This window comes from Glycine max, chromosome 6, assembly GCF_000004515.6.
Source record: "Glycine max cultivar Williams 82 chromosome 6, Glycine_max_v4.0, whole genome shotgun sequence".
Lineage (NCBI taxonomy): Eukaryota > Viridiplantae > Streptophyta > Magnoliopsida > Fabales > Fabaceae > Glycine > Glycine max.
In genome coordinates this window covers 7,141,315-7,158,849 of record NC_038242.2, presented here as the reverse complement: position 1 = coordinate 7,158,849, position 17,535 = coordinate 7,141,315, and the positions used below count along the sequence as shown (strand labels likewise).

The window sequence follows — 17,535 nt, the reverse complement described above, 5'->3', positions numbered from 1 at the left end:
TGATGATCTCGTGCCATATGTGGAAAAGTTAGCGATTTTATCCCAAGAGCAAGAGAGGATCACTGAGCCTGTGGCACATGGTCCAGCATCAGAGCGTCGATTTCCCCCACAAGAGTTTCACATGCTTCAGTCAAGTGTTGAAACTCGAGGTTTTGACAGACGAAGGGAGATTGTTCAAGCGGAAGATTTTTCCCAACATATGGAGCAGCGTGGTCATGGAATGTATTACACGCCACCAACATTTGCTCAGTATCCTTCGCAGATGTATCAGTATCCTTTCGAGGGCCATGACACTGATATGTCTGCAACTGATAGCAGAAATAATTTCATTATTTTCTAACTTTACCTTGTCTCCAATTTTTTTCTTCAAAGCATTGAAACTAATTCCACGTTTAATCTGAATCGCTTTTTTACTGCCTTCAAATATTACACCATCATTATCTTCATATACCCTTCCATTGAAATACAACACTGTTATAACCGAATTCATCGTGTACCTACAAAAACAATATTTTAATTAATTATTCATAATAAATTCAAAATACAAATTATTTTACTGCAAACTAAGAAATAAAAAAAATTACTTAAAAAAATTACTTGAAAGTTGAAATGTAGTTTTAATTAAAAATTACTTAAAAAATTTATAATACAAATTATTTTACTGCAAACTAACAAATATAAAAAATTACTTCAAAGCTGAAATTCACTTTTAATTAAAAATTACTTTAAAAATTTATTATATAATTCATTTTACTGGAAACTAAGAAAAAAAAATTACTTACAAAAAATAACTTGAAAGCTAAAATCTAGTTTTAATTAAAAATTACTTTAAAAAAATTATAATACAAATACAAATTATTTTACTGGAAACTAAGAAATAAAAAAAATTAGTTAAAAAAATTTTCTTAAACCTTAAATCTAGTTTTAATTATAAATTATTACAAGAAAATTATGTTATAAATTATTTTACTGCAAACTAAGAAATAAAAAAATTACTTCAAAAAATTACTTTAAAGCAAAAATCTACTTCTAATTAAAGAACCAAATTTTTTTGACCTATATATAATTTTTTTCATATTTACTTCTATAAATAATTACTTACATAAAATTATAACAAAAATTTATTATCAATTACAATTATTTTGACTGTTATATAATTTTTTTCATATTTACCAACTTTTTTCAAGACTCAAATTTTTTTTATTTAAATAAATATCATGACATATTTCTTCTCTTTTATACACACAAACAAGGGATATAAAATATAAAATTAATTTAATTAAAAAATTATTAACAATTATAATTTCAAATTGGTCTAAAAAATTACTTCAAAAATATCTTATAATATAATTTATTTGACAGAAATTTACGAACTTCATTCACAAATTTAACTCTCAAGAACCAAATTTTAAACCAATTAAAATTTTGATGACAAATTTCTTCTATTTTATACACACAAACAATCATATAAAATATAAAACTAATTTAATTAAAAATTTCATAAAATTTATACATTGAAACTGCTACAAAAAATTACTTAAAAATAAATAATACAAATTATTTTATGGGATATTACGAAATAAAAATATAAAACTAATTTAATTAAAGAGTTACTAAAAAGTATACCTTCTAACTGCTATAAAAATATAGGTTACAAAAATTATAACACAAATTATTAATTTCAAAATTATAAACCTAATTCAAATATTTAACTTCAACCAAACAAATTTAAAATAGAAATCCCTACACACTTACAAAACTCAAGGCTCTTTCTGTATTCAGAAAACTCTAAGTCACTGACCACACACAACTAGAGCTCTCAGCATACAATGAAAGAAGAAAGAAATTTCTAATTTGAAGCCGTGAGCAATGAAAGATTTATTTCTAATTTGGAGCTGAAAACGTGAGTTCAAGTTCAAAACGTGAGCACTGGTATTTATAGCCAACAAACTGCCATTGGTGATGGCTATTTCTTCTTGTGCAACCCGCCAAGCAAGCTCCTGCACCCCTGCAAAAGCGCCTGCACGCCTGTACCATGGAACTCGCCAGTTTGACTGGCGGTTCCCAGCTGCTTCTGCGTATCGCCATTAGGACTAGCGACTTAGGCTCTGCACGGTCATATCGCCATTGCATCTGGCGGGTTGCTCACTGACACCGGTTTGGGTCTTCCATGCACGTAAAAAACTGCCCCATGCTGCAATTATTTTAGAAACGACCCCATCTGGGGAAATAGTTTCTAAAACTACCCCAGATGGGGAAATTTGCCATCTTTGAATGTAAATGTGTTGGGCCAAATATGTGGTTGGTTAAGTGGAATTGGGAGTGGATTTCCTAAACAAGATTTCGAATTCTAAGTTTTTTAGAAATTAATCATAACAAAACTTATAAAATTATTTTAATCAGTAAATTCTATAAAATAAATAATATACTATTCTTGTTCTTTTTCTATTGTCCTTTAAGGTAATAACACAAATTGAAAAATATAATTAATATCTTTATTTATATCAAAATTATTTGTGTTCTATTTTTTTTATTATCTCTTATTAATTAATTTTTCCGTAATTTATTACTCCAATATTTCCTCTAATTATTATTTCTCTTTCATTTAAGATACATGTATAAAACATTTAAAAATTGATGATATACGATAATGTTGTCTTAACAGTAAATACATACATGAATAAAAAGAAAATTTACTTTCAAATAGACAAATAAAAAGGAAAGGAATATTCATAAAAAAAGAATATTAACACATTCTTTAATAATACTTTTTGAAGCTCTTTTTCATCACTGGAGTTCTGAAGTGAATTAGCTGCCACGCTGAATTGCTGGAGTAATTTTTTCTCTAGCTTTTTCACACGAGTTTCTTTTTATTTTAATGTATCTCCTCCCACTTTAACAAACTTTTGTGATTTCATTACTTTAGCTAGAAATTGCTGGCAGGGCCACCCTTAATCCCTCATTAAAGTCGGGTTTGCTATTCTAACCGTGTACAACACCAGAAAGCAGCACCCCGAGAATCATGCTTGTAGATAAACTAGAGATTGATTCCAAATACATGGTTTACGAAATCAAAAACACTTAAAAAGTGAGCAATCGCAGCTATGAATAAAGAATTCCCTTCGATGCAAATACACAGCTCACCAATCTTGTCTCTATTGCAGAAATTAGAAACTCGGTACTTACAATTAATTTCCCGATATGGGGACAATCTTATAACAATATTATTCGATGTAAACACAAAGCTCACCAAAACATTTCATTTTTTATAATACAAAGACAGATGGATGCGGAAGAACACATTGAAGAAGGATGACCCAAAAAACACAAACGAGTTAGGCCAAGCAGACACAGGGACCGACCTCATGGAGACTTCAGCTGTTTCAACTATGCAACTAAATATTACAGGATCATTAATCCTAAAAGGTGAGGATGTTTCCTCTTATTCTAAAGGAGAAAATAAATCAGTATGATCAATGAAATTGGGGTTAGATTTCATTTCTGGTTTTGTTCGACCTTTGCTCGAATCTTCTCCTCCAAAACAGATATTTCCGTCTCAAGGTTGAACATCCTATTCAAAGCATGCATGTTCTCCAGTGTCTCACTAAGAGTCCGGCTGTCGTTCCCATCACACCTTAAATGTTGCATTGGACCATGAAGCAACTTGTTAACTATACCCCGACTAAGATCATCCACAGCTCTCCGTGTTTTCTTTGGTATATCATCACCCATCTTACCTAAGCACTTCTCAAGCTCAGCAAGCCTGATTCTTTCAGCATAAGCCCTCAATTTCTTAATAGTAGGAACAGTTTCCAGCGAGTCCCTCCAAGCTTCAAATTGCTTAGATTCTTCAGCAATGATTGCCTGTGCTTCCATTGCTTTTCTTAGACGATCCTCTTTATTGGCAGCCACAACCTCTTTAAGGTCATCGACATTGTATACTCGCACAGACTCAAGGTCTGAGACACATGAACCCACATTCCGGGGAACAGAGATATCAATGAAAAAGCGACGGCCTCCAACATCTTGATTTGCAGGAGGAAGGTCCTTGACATGATGTTTCAAGAATAATGGGCTTTCTGAAGCAGTACTGGTGAAAACTACATCTGCTTCGCCAGCACAGGTGAGCATTTCTGAAAGAGGTTTGTAGATAATCTCAATATCCTTCAGTTCTTCACGTATTGCAGCAACTCTCTCCTCAGTTCTATTGACAACCACCATCTTTTTGCAACTTTTTGCCACCAAATGTTTGATCACAAGCTTTCCCATCTTGCCAGCCCCAACAACCAACATCCTTGCATTATCATGTGAGGCTTCAAGTAGCTTCATATAGGCCAACTCAACGGCAGCTGAGCTAACAGAAACTGCCCCAGAAGCAATATTAGTCTCAGTTCTAACCCTTTTCCCAACAGTAATTGCATGCTTGAATAGCCCACTAATGTTTCTTCCAAAGCCACTAACTCCTTGTCCCACTTTGACAACTTGCTTAACCTGAGCAAGAATTTGACCTTCCCCCAAAACAAGAGAGTCAAGACCTGCTGATACTTCAAAAAGATGCTGCGTGGCATCATTGTTGTAAAGTAAAAACCGGTGCTGGCTAAGCTCTGAAACATGGATGGAACTTGTCTGTGAAAAAGGACAGCATTTTAAATATTTAGCCATGCACTACAAATACCATCTGTGAAAGAAACTCAACGCTTACTTTTGACATCCATTCCATGACTTCTTTGACACCACGATGTTGGGACAGGGCAACAACATATATCTCCATTCGGTTGCAGGTGCTCAGAATAGCTGCTTCTTCAATATGATTAAGACTACACAGCTCTGCAATAGCTCTTGGCCATTCGGCTTCTGGAATGGCAAGTTTTTCACGCATTTCCACAGGTGCAGTGTGCACACTGAGCCCAATGACAATAATGCTGCTCCTTTCCTTTGTATATCCTGTTAAAGTTAATTGCATGAATTATTTAGAAGCTGCAACTAGAAAGTTTCAGATAATTAATCAGCACAAATCAACCAAAGAAAGCCATGTAGTCCTGCCTTTGTTTATTTCCTAGGGTATAAATATCCTTCAGGACCTTGCCACAGTTCCTGAAAGCTACAAATCTATAGACTACAGTTTAGATTCATAATTGTGGTCATGAAGCACAAAAAGCCCAAACAATTGAACCTTCAAACTTCATTTCCTTCTTTTTTTTTTCTTTGTTAATCTTTTTAACAACATAATCAGAAATGACCAGTAAATGAAAACTGCAAACAAGTTTGAAACAAGAATAGATCTCCTGGAGTGAAGCAAACCATCAGCGACAAAAAATTAAAAAAGAAAGAAAGAAAGAAAGAAAACGTTAAGGTGCAAAACTTGAACCTTTAAATACAAAGGAATAGCTTGCATACTAATTAAATAGTAATAATATGATGCCAGGTAAAGCTGCAAGCTTCTAACATTTCAAGCCTTGAAAAGTATTCAACGTTTAGATTAAACAGTGCGATCGCCCAATAACTCCAGAGTTAAGTATGTGAAGAAATTCTCTGCAGTCCAAAGACTAATGCCCGTGCTTAAAGTTATTTACACCAGAACCATAAGGAAAAGTTTAATTCAACAAAGAAAGAATATAAAATTACGGGGACAAAATTCGCATTGATGGGGAAATGGAGGTACCCAATTGACCAAATGTTGAAGGCAAAGAGAGAAAATGGAAGAGGACTTACTATCAGCTGCAGAAATCTTGAGCTGCTCAAGAGCGGTGGCATTATTTGGAGCAACCGATGATGCATCAGAGGCCAGAGCGTCGCAGCGAATAAACCCTCTCTGAATGAGGGTTCTTCTGTTTTGGCGGGGAAAAGTGGTGAATGATGCCCTTGAAGGCGATGGTGAGGAAGAGGAGGAAGAGCATTTGAGGAATAGGGCCTCCAATTTGGGAGCGGAGAAAGTGGTTGAAACGGCCATTGTGGAGTCAGAAGAACCCTAACCCTAGAATACACAGAGAGAGGAAGGGAATGGAAGATGTTAAACGAGAGAGGGAGGGAGAGGAGGGGCAGTAGAAAAAGGAAAGGGGAAATTGCAAAATTGAGTTGTGAAATGTTGACCCTCCTTCTCTCTCTCTCTCTCTCGGACTCAGTTTGGTCTTTGGGCGGGTGGCGTTGATTCGAAAAAGGGTATGTGTTGTGTATAACGAGAGATTTCTGAGTTCTTATTGGCGGGTGCTGCACATGCTTTATCCACACTCCTTCTCCTCCTCGCTTCTCTCTCATCTCTTTATTGTCTTCATAATTGGAAAAAAAAACGCATTTAATCTTTTTGGGTAAACTGTGTTTTAATTCTTCATTTTTTAAAAACAGTTGATCATATGACAGGTCATTGAGTTTTTGTATCATAGATATTCTTACGTGATTAGAAACTAAAAGTAAAAATTGAAATATATATATATATATGGATCAAAGAGATAGTAAATTTTGTTTATATTCATTTGAGTGATCGGTGAAGAAATGAGAGAAAAAATATGTAATTGGAGGAAAGAAATGAAAAAAAAAAATACACCTGCTTTATATATTTTTTCTCTGGTTGGATTCGAGTGTAGATTTTTTCATAAACTTTGCATAAACTACTCTTATAAGCTATTTTTGAAAAGTTTATGAAAATAAGCTAAAAACATCTAATGGAGCTGTGGTAAGATATCTTGTAAGCTTTTTCCAAACCCTTTAACAAACACTTATAATCTGAGTCCAAATAAGTTGGTTATAAGCTCTTCCAAACAGAGCCTAGGTCTTAAAAGATTTTTCTTACATGCAAAAAGATGTACGTGAAAATTGAACTTGGGTTGGGTTTAGCTAAAACATGTGTTAGTCCAAAATATCCCTGTGTTGTCTTCCCAAGTGTGCGTGAGTATAAGCTGTCAAAATGGGAAACTCAACTCTTACCAGGCCCTAACCTATGTGATCCGAGGTAAAAGAGGTCCAAAAAAGCAAAAATTTAACGTAAAAAAAAAACTCAACAAGGCCAAAAAAAAGATATAAGATCCATGCGTTAAAGATAATCCGAGATGAATATGAACTAAGATATTCTAGGTAAGATCAAGCTAAAAATCTCTAATTAAGTTCAAACCACAAATGCCCTAATCATGATTAAACTAAAGATATCTTAACCAATGATAAGTGGAAGATGTTGTGACAAGGTTGAACCAAAGATACTTTGATTAAATTTAAACTAAAAATGCTTTAACTAAAATTGGAATGAAGTTATTTTATATAGATAAAGTTGAAGATATTTTTCTTACGACCCAATTAAATTATTTTAACCGATAATGAGTTAAAGTTAAAATTGTGTCAAATTTTATATATATAATCATGATGATAATAACACATAAACCAATAGTTAAATCAATAAATTTAATATTAATAAAAAAAATTATAATTTCTTTTTTACAATATTTGACTCATAATATCTTTTTCTTTTGAATTTTATCAAATTATTGAAAACATACACCACTTTAATTTTATTTTTTTAGTCACCATATTATTGTTGTGGATTATAAAGTATTTACTAATTTTATCCATGATTAATTTTTATCAGAAATCTAGTTAACCAATAGTAGGTGTTTCTCCCATCATATTTTTGTTCATCTACAAAATTGGAATTCAAGATATTAAATAAGGAATCCAAGACTTTAATTTTGATTTGAAGCCACCTAAAACGTTTGGTAAGAAGTAACTAAAAACATATTGCTTGGAGTGATCATCTTCAATTGTCAAGACCAACAATAAGTTTCCATTTTTAGGATGAAGAAGATATAATAAAGAAAATAAATGGGAAAATGGGCAACCATGGAGTAGCAGAGTTTCATTACCAAGCAAGTTGTCAAGTTGATTCAGAAATATTAGTCCAACGACTGCCATAGGCTATCAAAGCCCAACATCTGTATATAGTAACGACAGTCTTGCCTTGATATCAGTCCAATGGCTGCTAAGGTCTATCAAAGCCTAACATCTGTATATAATACCATCGTTCTTTTGTCCTTCAGCCTTATGAATTAAGCATTTATGTCTGCTGTACACAAGCTGATGAGATATGCCTCTACACATGTCTTTCTAAGGACCTGACTAATGCTCCATGATTCTCATTTTTTTGCATCAAATTATGATTATGATTAGGAATTGTGTTGAATTAATTGGTAAGTCTTTTGCTTGAAATTACCTTCTTTCCATTTATGTTCAGCTTTCTGCCTACTTCTCGGGCCCTCATTGTTAACTCCTCATGGCCCATGGTTTCCAAAAGACATTTGATCTTAGCGTGCGCGCTGTGTAGCCAACTATGCGCGACCTAGAATTTGGTATAGCAATTCATAGTTTTTAAGTATTATAATTATAAAATAAAATAAAGGCACAAAGCTGCTTAGCCCTTTTACAGTTAATTCATGTTGAGATCCTTAGTTTTGCTTATAATTGTTGCAAATTTTTCTGCCAGCATGGTTACATTTTTAAAGAAATTATCATCACGAAGTTACAGAGTACAGGCTATTGTCAACATAGTTTGCCCGTAATTTTTGGTCATCCTAATATTTTAAATCTATAGTTTTAGTCTTTTTAATTTTTAATTGTAACATTTAATTCTTTAATTTTATAAATTTATAATTTTAGTTCTCCTATAAATTATTAACTAATAATTATGATTATCAGAGATATTAAATTAATTATAAATTAAATTAAATTTATTAATTATTTAACAAAAATTAATAAAAGACTACTAATCCTAATGCGACGTTAATATCAATGGAATCACGTGTGATAGTGAAGATATAAGAGGTGTTTGCATATAAGAGTAATAACAAAGTGTTGTAGAAAATTATGATTAATAATTTTTTATTCAATTTTTTAATAATTAATAATTTTGATTAATTTATAATTAACTTAATAACTCAATTAATTATAATTCTTTGTTAATAATTTATTAGGAAGATCAAAATCACCAATTTATAAAATTAGGGGATCAAATATTACAATTAAAATTTAACAAGAGAAAAAATTATGAATTTGAAAAACTAATGACATCAAAAATACAATTTAACCTAATTTTTAATCGAAGTATTGTAGAGTCTCAAACGCGAAAATTGCCTTTTTCAAATGTTTGGAAGATAGACAGGTAAGCATATAGTTGAAACTTGAAAGGTAAGAGATTTTGGAGCCCAAAAAAATGAACTTGTTTTGCTAACACAAATTGAGCATTCTTTATTTTGTATGACTGAACTGAACTTTGTAGTTGTGAATTACAATTTTAACATAGTTATTTTCAGTGAAATTAGCTGCAGTTTTGGCAAAAAATAAAAATGTTAAAACGCTCACTTTGCTCAATGTGATCTTGATGAGATCCAATTAATCTTCACATAAGACGAAATTAGGTGTTATTAATTTATTTCTTAAATTAATAAGAAAAAAGGATTGATTACGTTTCACATAGAAATTGCAGTGGTCCAAGAATATTTAATAATTTTGTCCTCTGAGCAGGGTAAATAATAGTGTTTTGTTTTTTTCAAAAAACGGAAAAAAGGAACATGACATGAGTTGAGGCTGAGATGATCTATTACTGTGCAAGGAATGAGGGGGTTCTGAACTTTGGATTAGTTTAGCCACATTTTTTTTTGTTTTTTTTTTTCTTGTTCTGTTCAAAGAGAACCAGGCTTTGAAGCTCTAAGTTAGAGTTATGGGATGAGCCCTTGTAAATTACCAGGAGGCCTGGACTGGGCCCACATATAATACCAGGAGTTATAGATTGGGTCAGAAATGCTATAGACACCGAGAAAAATAGAAATGGGTTAATTGGTGTTCACAACTATATTCTCACCCCAAATTTCTCTCTTGCCGTCCTGTTCTTTTACAAAAACACAGAGTGTGTTTGTTTCAACTCATACATATTTATTTTCAGCAATTTTTTTTATAATTACAGTAAATATTTATTTCTATAATTACACTGATTTGTATTTTCCAACATTAGATAAATTTAATGTGATTTAGTTTTATTTTATTTTTTTAATTAAATAACATAACGGCTATGTGTAATTTTTTTTCTAACACGAGTTAAATATATAATTCAAATATTCATTATTCTTTCATGCATGAAAAATTATTTATTAATTGTTATAAGAGTTTAATATTCATACACTTTTAATGTTAAAATTTTTATCGTATTAATTAATGAGTTATAAATATAATTTTTAAAATAATTAGATATTTTTCAGTATCAATTATCAAAATATCATTTAATTAACTTATTATTACTTACATCAATTAAACCATGGTCAGCTTAACCGGAGGAGGCGAACCAGAGGGGGGGTAAACTGAAGCCTAGTGTCATATAAAAGTGTAGGCACGAAGGTGAATGACAATTGCATTGCATTAAGCGTTGAGAACTCAAGAAATGGAGAGAATAACAGAGAATGGATCAGATAGTAGTGTGAGTTTGAGGAGAAATACATCTAACAATGGGCGTCGAGGGTTGCCAATGATCCAAACGGATTCCGAAGTGTGCCACGACGACAGCACCCCTCTCAGCAACTCCAATCCATCAGGTACCTAATTATTAATTAATTCACACTCCCGTAGATTAACGGTTTTTTACTTATACTGGAGTGCGTGTTTCCAAGTTGTCGTGTGCTGGTTCCATGAGGAAAGTCGGGTCACAAATCTGAACGGGATTTAATTCTCTGGTACAGAACTTCATTCTTTATTGTTTCACAACTATGCTGCCTAATAACAGAGTTCCGACACTAACCAAACTTTCTTCAAAATTTACCATTTTCCAAGATGCTATTAGTATTTAATGGATCATTGGATGCACCAACCTTTCTCGTTGGAGTAATTTTTGAAAGATTGACATAACTAGTTAACTAATGATTGTACTTCTGACATGTGAGTTCAGGTTTATGTGAATGATCAATTTCTGAATTGGGATCCAGAACACAGAATCAAAGTCCGAATAGTATCTGCAAGAGCTTATCATTCCCTATTTATGCACAATATGTGAGTAACGAGGCAAATTACCTCTCTTCTACACTATTCTTTGAGCATTACCAGATAATTCCTACACTCTTCAGAACCAAGTTTAATAGGCACTAAAAATGCTAAAAGAGTTAGATACACAAGTGTGATTAATACAAGATAAAAAAAAATAAAAATTTGACAGGTGCATCCGACCCACTCCTAAAGAGCTAGAGGAATTTGGAACTCCAGACTTCACTATATACAATGCAGGACTGTTCCCTTGTAATCGTTACACACACTACATGACTTCATCAACTAGTATTGACATCAACATTGCAAGGAAAGAAATGGTCATCCTTGGCACACAATATGCTGGGGAAATGAAAAAAGGTCTCTTTGGTTTAATGCACTACCTCATGCCCAAGCGCTATATTCTCTCCCTGCATTCCGGGTCCAATATGGGCAAAGATGGCGATGTTGCACTCTTTTTTGGATTATCAGGTGCAGATAGATGAATAGATGAATACCTTTAAATAGAGGAGTCATTACCTGACTATCAATGTTTTTTATCTTGTTGAGTTTTCATCAATACCTTTAATACTGTAATCCTCGTAGGTACTGGAAAGACAACTCTTTCTACCTATCAGAACCGGTATTTAATTGGAGATGATGAGCATTGCTGGAGTGAAAATGGGGTGTCAAATATTGAAGGAGGTTGCTATGCAAAATGTGTTGATCTTTCAAAGGATAAAGAACCAGACATCTGGAATGCCATCAAATTTGGGACAGGTAACAATCTTTTATTCAACAAAATAGTTATCCTTCATAACGTAAACACTCTATGCCTATGGTGCCACCCAACCTAACAGAATTACTTTACCTGCCTCTGTTTGCAGTACTCGAAAATGTTGTTTTTGACGAGCATACCCGAGAGGTAGATTTCTCGGACAAATCTGTGACTGGCAAGTATAATAAAATAAATGTGATCAAGTAGGGTATGTTAAAGGAAGCAAAAACAAAAAACAAAAAAGCTGAATCCTATAGATGGACTCTAGTACTAATGCTTTTCAAAACCGCACATGTTGATACCAAAAATTTGGGATTCATGCTGAATAATAGTTTGGACCTTTCGATTTTGCAGAGAACACTCGTGCAGCATATCCTATTGAGTACATACCCAATGCTAAGATACCGTGTGTTGCTCCCCATGCAAAGAATGTCATCCTACTAGCTTGTGATGCATTTGGGGTGCTCCCCCCAGTAAGCAAGCTGAACTTGGCCCAAACAATGTACCATTTCATCAGTGGCTACACAGCCCTGGTACTTATGATATCTTTCATTTCTATTACATACCTTCATTACCGTCCTCTAGTTATTTTGATAGTTAATTTAATGCATGAAACAGGTTGCAGGGACAGAGGATGGTATAAAAGAACCACAGGCTACATTCTCTGCTTGTTTCGGGGCAGCATTTATAATGATGCCCCCTACCAAATATGCAGCAATGCTGGCCGAAAAGATGCAGAAGCACGGGGCTACTGGATGGCTTGTCAATACTGGCTGGTCAGGAGGAAGGTGTGGACTTTTAAGACAAAAGTATCTGCATGGCACTTTTCTTCTTGCTTAAACTAACTTTTCTTCCCTATAAATTGGCAGTCATGGATTAGGCAATCGAATTAAGTTAGCGTATACTAGGAAAATCATTGATGCTATTCAGTCTGACAAGAAGACCTACCAAGATACACTCTTGAAACTAGCAAGCCTATTCAAGAAGAATTTTGATGGATTCACGACCTACAAGATAGGAGGGGATCAAAAGTTGACTGAAGAGATTGTCTCTGCTGGTCCTATATTCTGATGAGAGCACTTCCAATTTAGCGAAACAAAAATGAAGTTCAAAAGCATTTGGTGATTACTTCTACTTAAAGGTTTTCACTGTATTTAGCTTGCTTGACTATAAGACGATCCCCTTATTATTGACAAGTTCGACAATACGTAAATCTGTTAATTTGCCAGTGTTTAATGATTGAGAATTTCGGACTTGTCAGGTTACAGTCCCTACTTTTTCCTTAGAATATTTATCCCCTCATCAACTCGAGAAGGATACTTGCTAGTTTTAAGTTGTCACTATCACCGACAAGAAATCGCTCTCGTTTAAGAATGGTTATCCCCCCTAACGGTACTAATATGTGATTCAAGGCAAACTTAAAATTGCTTACAATAAAGCAGAAGAAAGAGAATAAAAAGCTATAAAAGCACAGCACCGGTCTAATAGTCAATTGAGGGTGAAAAAAAAAGACTGACTCAACAGAAAGAAATCGAAAATTAACTTCCAACTTTCACTAAACAAATCAAGAGCTTATCAGCTCTCTAATCTATGAACGTCCGTTTGTTTTTCAGGGCTGGACTAATTAAATTGCTAACTGTCCACAGCAAAGGAAACCCCTGTTATACAAAGGAGTCGGGAGAACGGCAAAAAAATTCTATTGAACAAGTCTTAAATTTGTGCCAAGAAATAATCTCAGCCTTTCACTCCATATCAACGCTGCTACTAAACTAACTCTTCAAAAACCACCACAAACACAAGTAGTGGCTACTGGTTCCGAGCAAAACCCAGTGGTAGGTTTGGTGAATGCAAGGGGAACATCCTATTATGCATCTCCAAAATATATTAACGGCGAATGGATGTTCTCATTTCACACAATTCATTAGAGCAATACGGGGTTTACCAATAAGCTGTGTGGCTGGTATCAGACCTTAAAATCCTTTCATCAAGTCTCTGAACAAGGAATTGCAGTTATAACAAATAATTAGACAAGGCTAATCTCAAGCGGTATCAAACTTTTTGCCTACAAATCATAACATTAAGACACCTCTCTACAACTTCACTGCCAAAATAAAATTTGGTTATAGAAAAAAGCAGTAATTAAAGACAAAAAGTTTGCTGAATAATACAAAATAACAAACTTGAGTATGTTGAATAGTTCTTGGTAAGCAATGGAAAAATAAAAAATTTCCAACAAAGGCAGATGCAAGAAGAGAAATCCAAGTGAATAAAATTCGGGAAGAATAATATTAGTCATAAAGGTGATAAACGCAAAACTTGGACCAAGTTTACCCAAACTTCATTTTCTTTGTACTTGCCATCATGTCTAGAGTCCAAACAAGCGTTGTCCTTTCTGGTAGTTTCAAACAATCCATCATTATTAGCCTATAAATTTATCATCGATAGAAAAGAGAAAACCCTTTTTAACCGACAATTTGATTGAGAATCAAGCTTAGATCAAAATCACTAATTCATCAGCCATGTTGCATATGCAATATATATTAATTTGCCAGAGTATGTCAATATCTGCGGATACATAAGGAAGATCCTGTAAATTTGTGGTCAAACAGCTCATTTTATTTCCTTTGACCAATCAGGTAACAAAATTATACTTCTACAGTTTTAGCAAGACATGCTAACTAAGATTCAGTTGATGTGGTTGCGGTGTCATCTTTGTGCTTGATCATACCAGAATCAACGAGGATGGGAACCTCTGCTGCAAGCCACGGTGCAAGACCTAAGCAAAGTGCATGTGCAATACCAAATCTGGGGCTGTAAAAGAATGTCAGGCACGAAAACATATCATTATTTAAATTCAGTAAAACGTTAAGAGGATGCTCACTAAAATCTTCTATCACAAAATTAATGTCATTTGATCCCCAAAAGTAGTTCCTTTATCTTCATAAAGAATTTTGCAGTTTTAAAACATAGTTAGGTCGCGCAGTCAAAACAAAAGAGATTGCAACAGTAAATGAAGCAATCTCAAATCATCATTATAACATCACTCTTGAAATTGAAATAGTAAGCTCCACTTCAATATTCCGCTACAGTAAAATCAAGTGTTAATGTGTCATATTAAGCTATCTTAATGTGCCCTTGCAAGCTGCAACAACAACCTGAGATGTTCAAGTAGTGATGCAGAACGGATACGTTTAGATACCCTATATATGTATATTATCCAGCTTGATTGATCAATAAGATCATTTAACTAAGGTTCCCAGTTGATTATTGTTGGGACCTTGAGCGTTCTAATTATTGAAACCCCCGTTAGTTCCTAGTTCTTCTTGGTCCATTGTACACCAATTTCATATTCAGAGCAAGGTACTATTTCCACAAATTATAAAAAAGAATGGCATAACAAACCCTAATAATCTAGCATAACGATGCTTCTAGTTTAGTGTAAAACCCATTCCTCAATTCACAAACAAGCTCAATTTATTATAGTTTGTTCAGAAGAATAGCATACCAATTTTTGGCCCAGAGAGGCTTGAAGTGCACAGTCAAGCAGATCTTTCCACCCCTATACATCTGTAAAAAAGAGGGACCAATTAAAAACGTTGTAATCAAATAAAAGATATATATAAAAAAAAAAGGAAGAAGAAGAAGAAAAGAACCTTTTGGGTTTTGCCATCCAATTGAGGGAGTTCGAGTTCGGGGGCGGTGGAAGGGTAAGTGACGGGGACATCGAATTGGAGGTCGAATTCGTACTTGAGGAGGTTGTGAACGTACCAGCATTTACCGGTCCAGCGAGTGCCTTCCGGATTGGCGGCGGAGATACGGAACCAATCGTTGTCGTTGGACTTGTTCATCTGCGTGTACGCTATCAGAGCCTTGTACTCTTCCTTAAGCCTCTGCGTCCATGCCGCTCCGTCTCGTGGACCCGCCTTCGTCGTCAGCAGAGGGATCTGTGTCAGCGTCGACTTCGTATTCGGGTCCCAACCTTCCATCTCTCTGCTTCCAACCTACGCTCACTTGCCTTACAACAACAATAACAATTCTTGTTCCCTTGTTCGCTCTTTTATTCCGGGAAACTAGCCTATAATTGTAATTTCGCTTTTCAGTTTTATTATATACGCTATGTGCCTATGTGTTATCTAAACACAAATTATCATCTTATATCTTTATAGATCTATATCTTATTTTCTTAATTTGTTTTTTCAACTTTACTTCTCAATGTACATGTTCAAGATAAACATTTATTTTGTATGATTTAAACTTAGAATAAATAAACATATAACTTACATTGTAATCAATATATGTAACAAGTATTTTTAATACATAAATTGTATTTTAAATTTAATAATGAATGTTATTTTAACTATTAATAGTTTTCTTTAAAAATATTGGTAATTAATTTAAAATAAAGATAAAATATTAGAAAATATCTAAAAATGTGGACCAATCTATTACAAGCTGGTCACCGTCTCTAACACATTCTTTTAAATATGCATTTTTTTCGTTAATTGAAATTAATTTGTAATCACAAAATTCAAATCTTATTTAATTACTTTCTCTCCTAATTTTATAGCTTCAATATATGTTAACCGGTAAGAGTGTGTATGAATAAGTATATTACTAACCTTTCTCTTACAACTTTGTTAGTTTGTATTCAAAGTGGAGTACAAATGGTTTTAAGACAAAGAAATTATCATTTGTTTTATGTTTGCTTGAATAAAAAAAATCAATAAAGAAGAAAAAGTTTGAAGGAACTTCATTATACTTATTTGCTTTTTTTTAATTTTCTTTCAACTCAATCAAACATACCATTAGAGTTCTTATTTTTAACAAAAATATAACTAACCTTTATTCAATAAGAAATAAAAAAATATAAAACTAAAAACTTGAAAGGATATTTGTGTCTAAATAAAAAATAAAATAAAAATTGTAATCAAATTCTAATATGTACTATTCTGCTAAAATATTTTACATAATTGTAGGAAACTAAGAGCCTAATAAAATGAAATGAGATTCCTATCAAAATAAAACATCACAAACTCACATTGTAATTTTTTTAAAGTAACTGCTAAAATTAATATGAACAACTCATGGGATTTGTTTTTTTTACAATGTACCTCTCCCATAGTATGTTGATAGTCATTATTTTCAAGTAATTTTATGCTTATGCACTTGAGAGTGAGAGATTTTGTATCATTATATTCTTATTGGATTAATCAGCTTAAGATTCATAGGTTCGAATGTCAAACAATCAACACAAATATGACATTACTATATAACTTATGCTGGACCTAAAAAGGAGGACAAATTACACTTTTCACACTTGAGTGTTCTTGGGCCAAGTCCCCTCTCTTTGAGACATGATCTAGATGCAAGAATAAACATAAAGAGGCTCCTAATTTTACTATACTATGAAAGCCACATAATTTTCATTAGACTTTTATTCATCGCCTAATTGAGAAATTACCTTCATGTTTCTTTGAAAGGCTAATCACTTTATAACTAAACTAAATAGATAATCATCACTTTCATTTTTATGATGTTGAATATAATTTGGTGAATGGTTGAGACAATTTGAAGAGTGTTTAAGAGGGTTTGAAGAAAGCTACGAGCATGAAAAATCACCATTATTATAAACCATTATTGATGTATGTTCTTTTAATCCATACTCAAACTCACAATAATCTTTTACTTCTCCTTCCATTCTCTTGTTTTAATAGACAAATTAACCGTGTAAATGAATAATGTATTTGTTGCTCTTATGGTTCAATATTGATCTA

General features: G+C 33.2%; 3 protein-coding genes and 1 long non-coding RNA gene across 5 annotated transcripts; 1 reads left to right on the top strand and 3 right to left on the bottom strand.

The window, feature by feature from the left end:
* Positions 1-3,192: 3,192 nt before the first annotated feature.
* LOC100810957 (glutamyl-tRNA reductase 1, chloroplastic) lies at positions 3,193-6,280 on the bottom strand. The gene is made up of 3 exons (XM_003526474.5): positions 5,713-6,280; positions 4,703-4,944; positions 3,193-4,626 (listed from the first exon to the last, which is right to left on the bottom strand). Exons 1-3 carry the CDS (start codon positions 5,948-5,950, stop codon positions 3,496-3,498), a joined length of 1,611 nt encoding a protein of 536 aa, XP_003526522.1. The 5' UTR covers positions 5,951-6,280; the 3' UTR covers positions 3,193-3,495.
* A 3,956-nt stretch (positions 6,281-10,236) lies between these two features.
* LOC100789390 (phosphoenolpyruvate carboxykinase (ATP) 2) lies at positions 10,237-13,810 on the top strand. 2 transcript variants are annotated; one of them, XM_014776934.2, is made up of 8 exons: positions 10,237-10,562; positions 10,913-11,013; positions 11,177-11,475; positions 11,590-11,763; positions 11,871-11,936; positions 12,116-12,294; positions 12,380-12,549; positions 12,631-13,810. In XM_014776934.2, the coding sequence occupies exons 2-8, from the start codon at positions 11,003-11,005 to the stop codon at positions 12,830-12,832; spliced, it is 1,101 nt and encodes a 366-aa protein (XP_014632420.2). In that variant the 5' UTR covers positions 10,237-10,562; positions 10,913-11,002; the 3' UTR covers positions 12,833-13,810. The 2 variants fall into 2 exon arrangements, with proteins under 2 accessions (XP_014632420.2, XP_040872300.1); XM_041016366.1 differs by lacking the exon at positions 11,871-11,936 and having other exon boundaries at positions 10,239-10,562.
* LOC121175043 (uncharacterized) lies at positions 11,754-12,306 on the bottom strand. The gene is made up of 2 exons (XR_005891967.1): positions 12,101-12,306; positions 11,754-11,933 (listed from the first exon to the last, which is right to left on the bottom strand). It is a non-coding gene; the product is annotated as an uncharacterized lncRNA (long non-coding RNA).
* Positions 13,811-14,282: 472 nt separating the features above from the next.
* LOC100527748 (uncharacterized) lies at positions 14,283-15,793 on the bottom strand. Its single transcript, NM_001249881.2, is given in 3 exon segments — positions 14,283-14,572; positions 15,267-15,328; positions 15,415-15,793. Coding segments are annotated over 3 exon segments (528 nt in total). The 5' UTR covers positions 15,748-15,793; the 3' UTR covers positions 14,283-14,439.
* Positions 15,794-17,535: the final 1,742 nt, after the last annotated feature.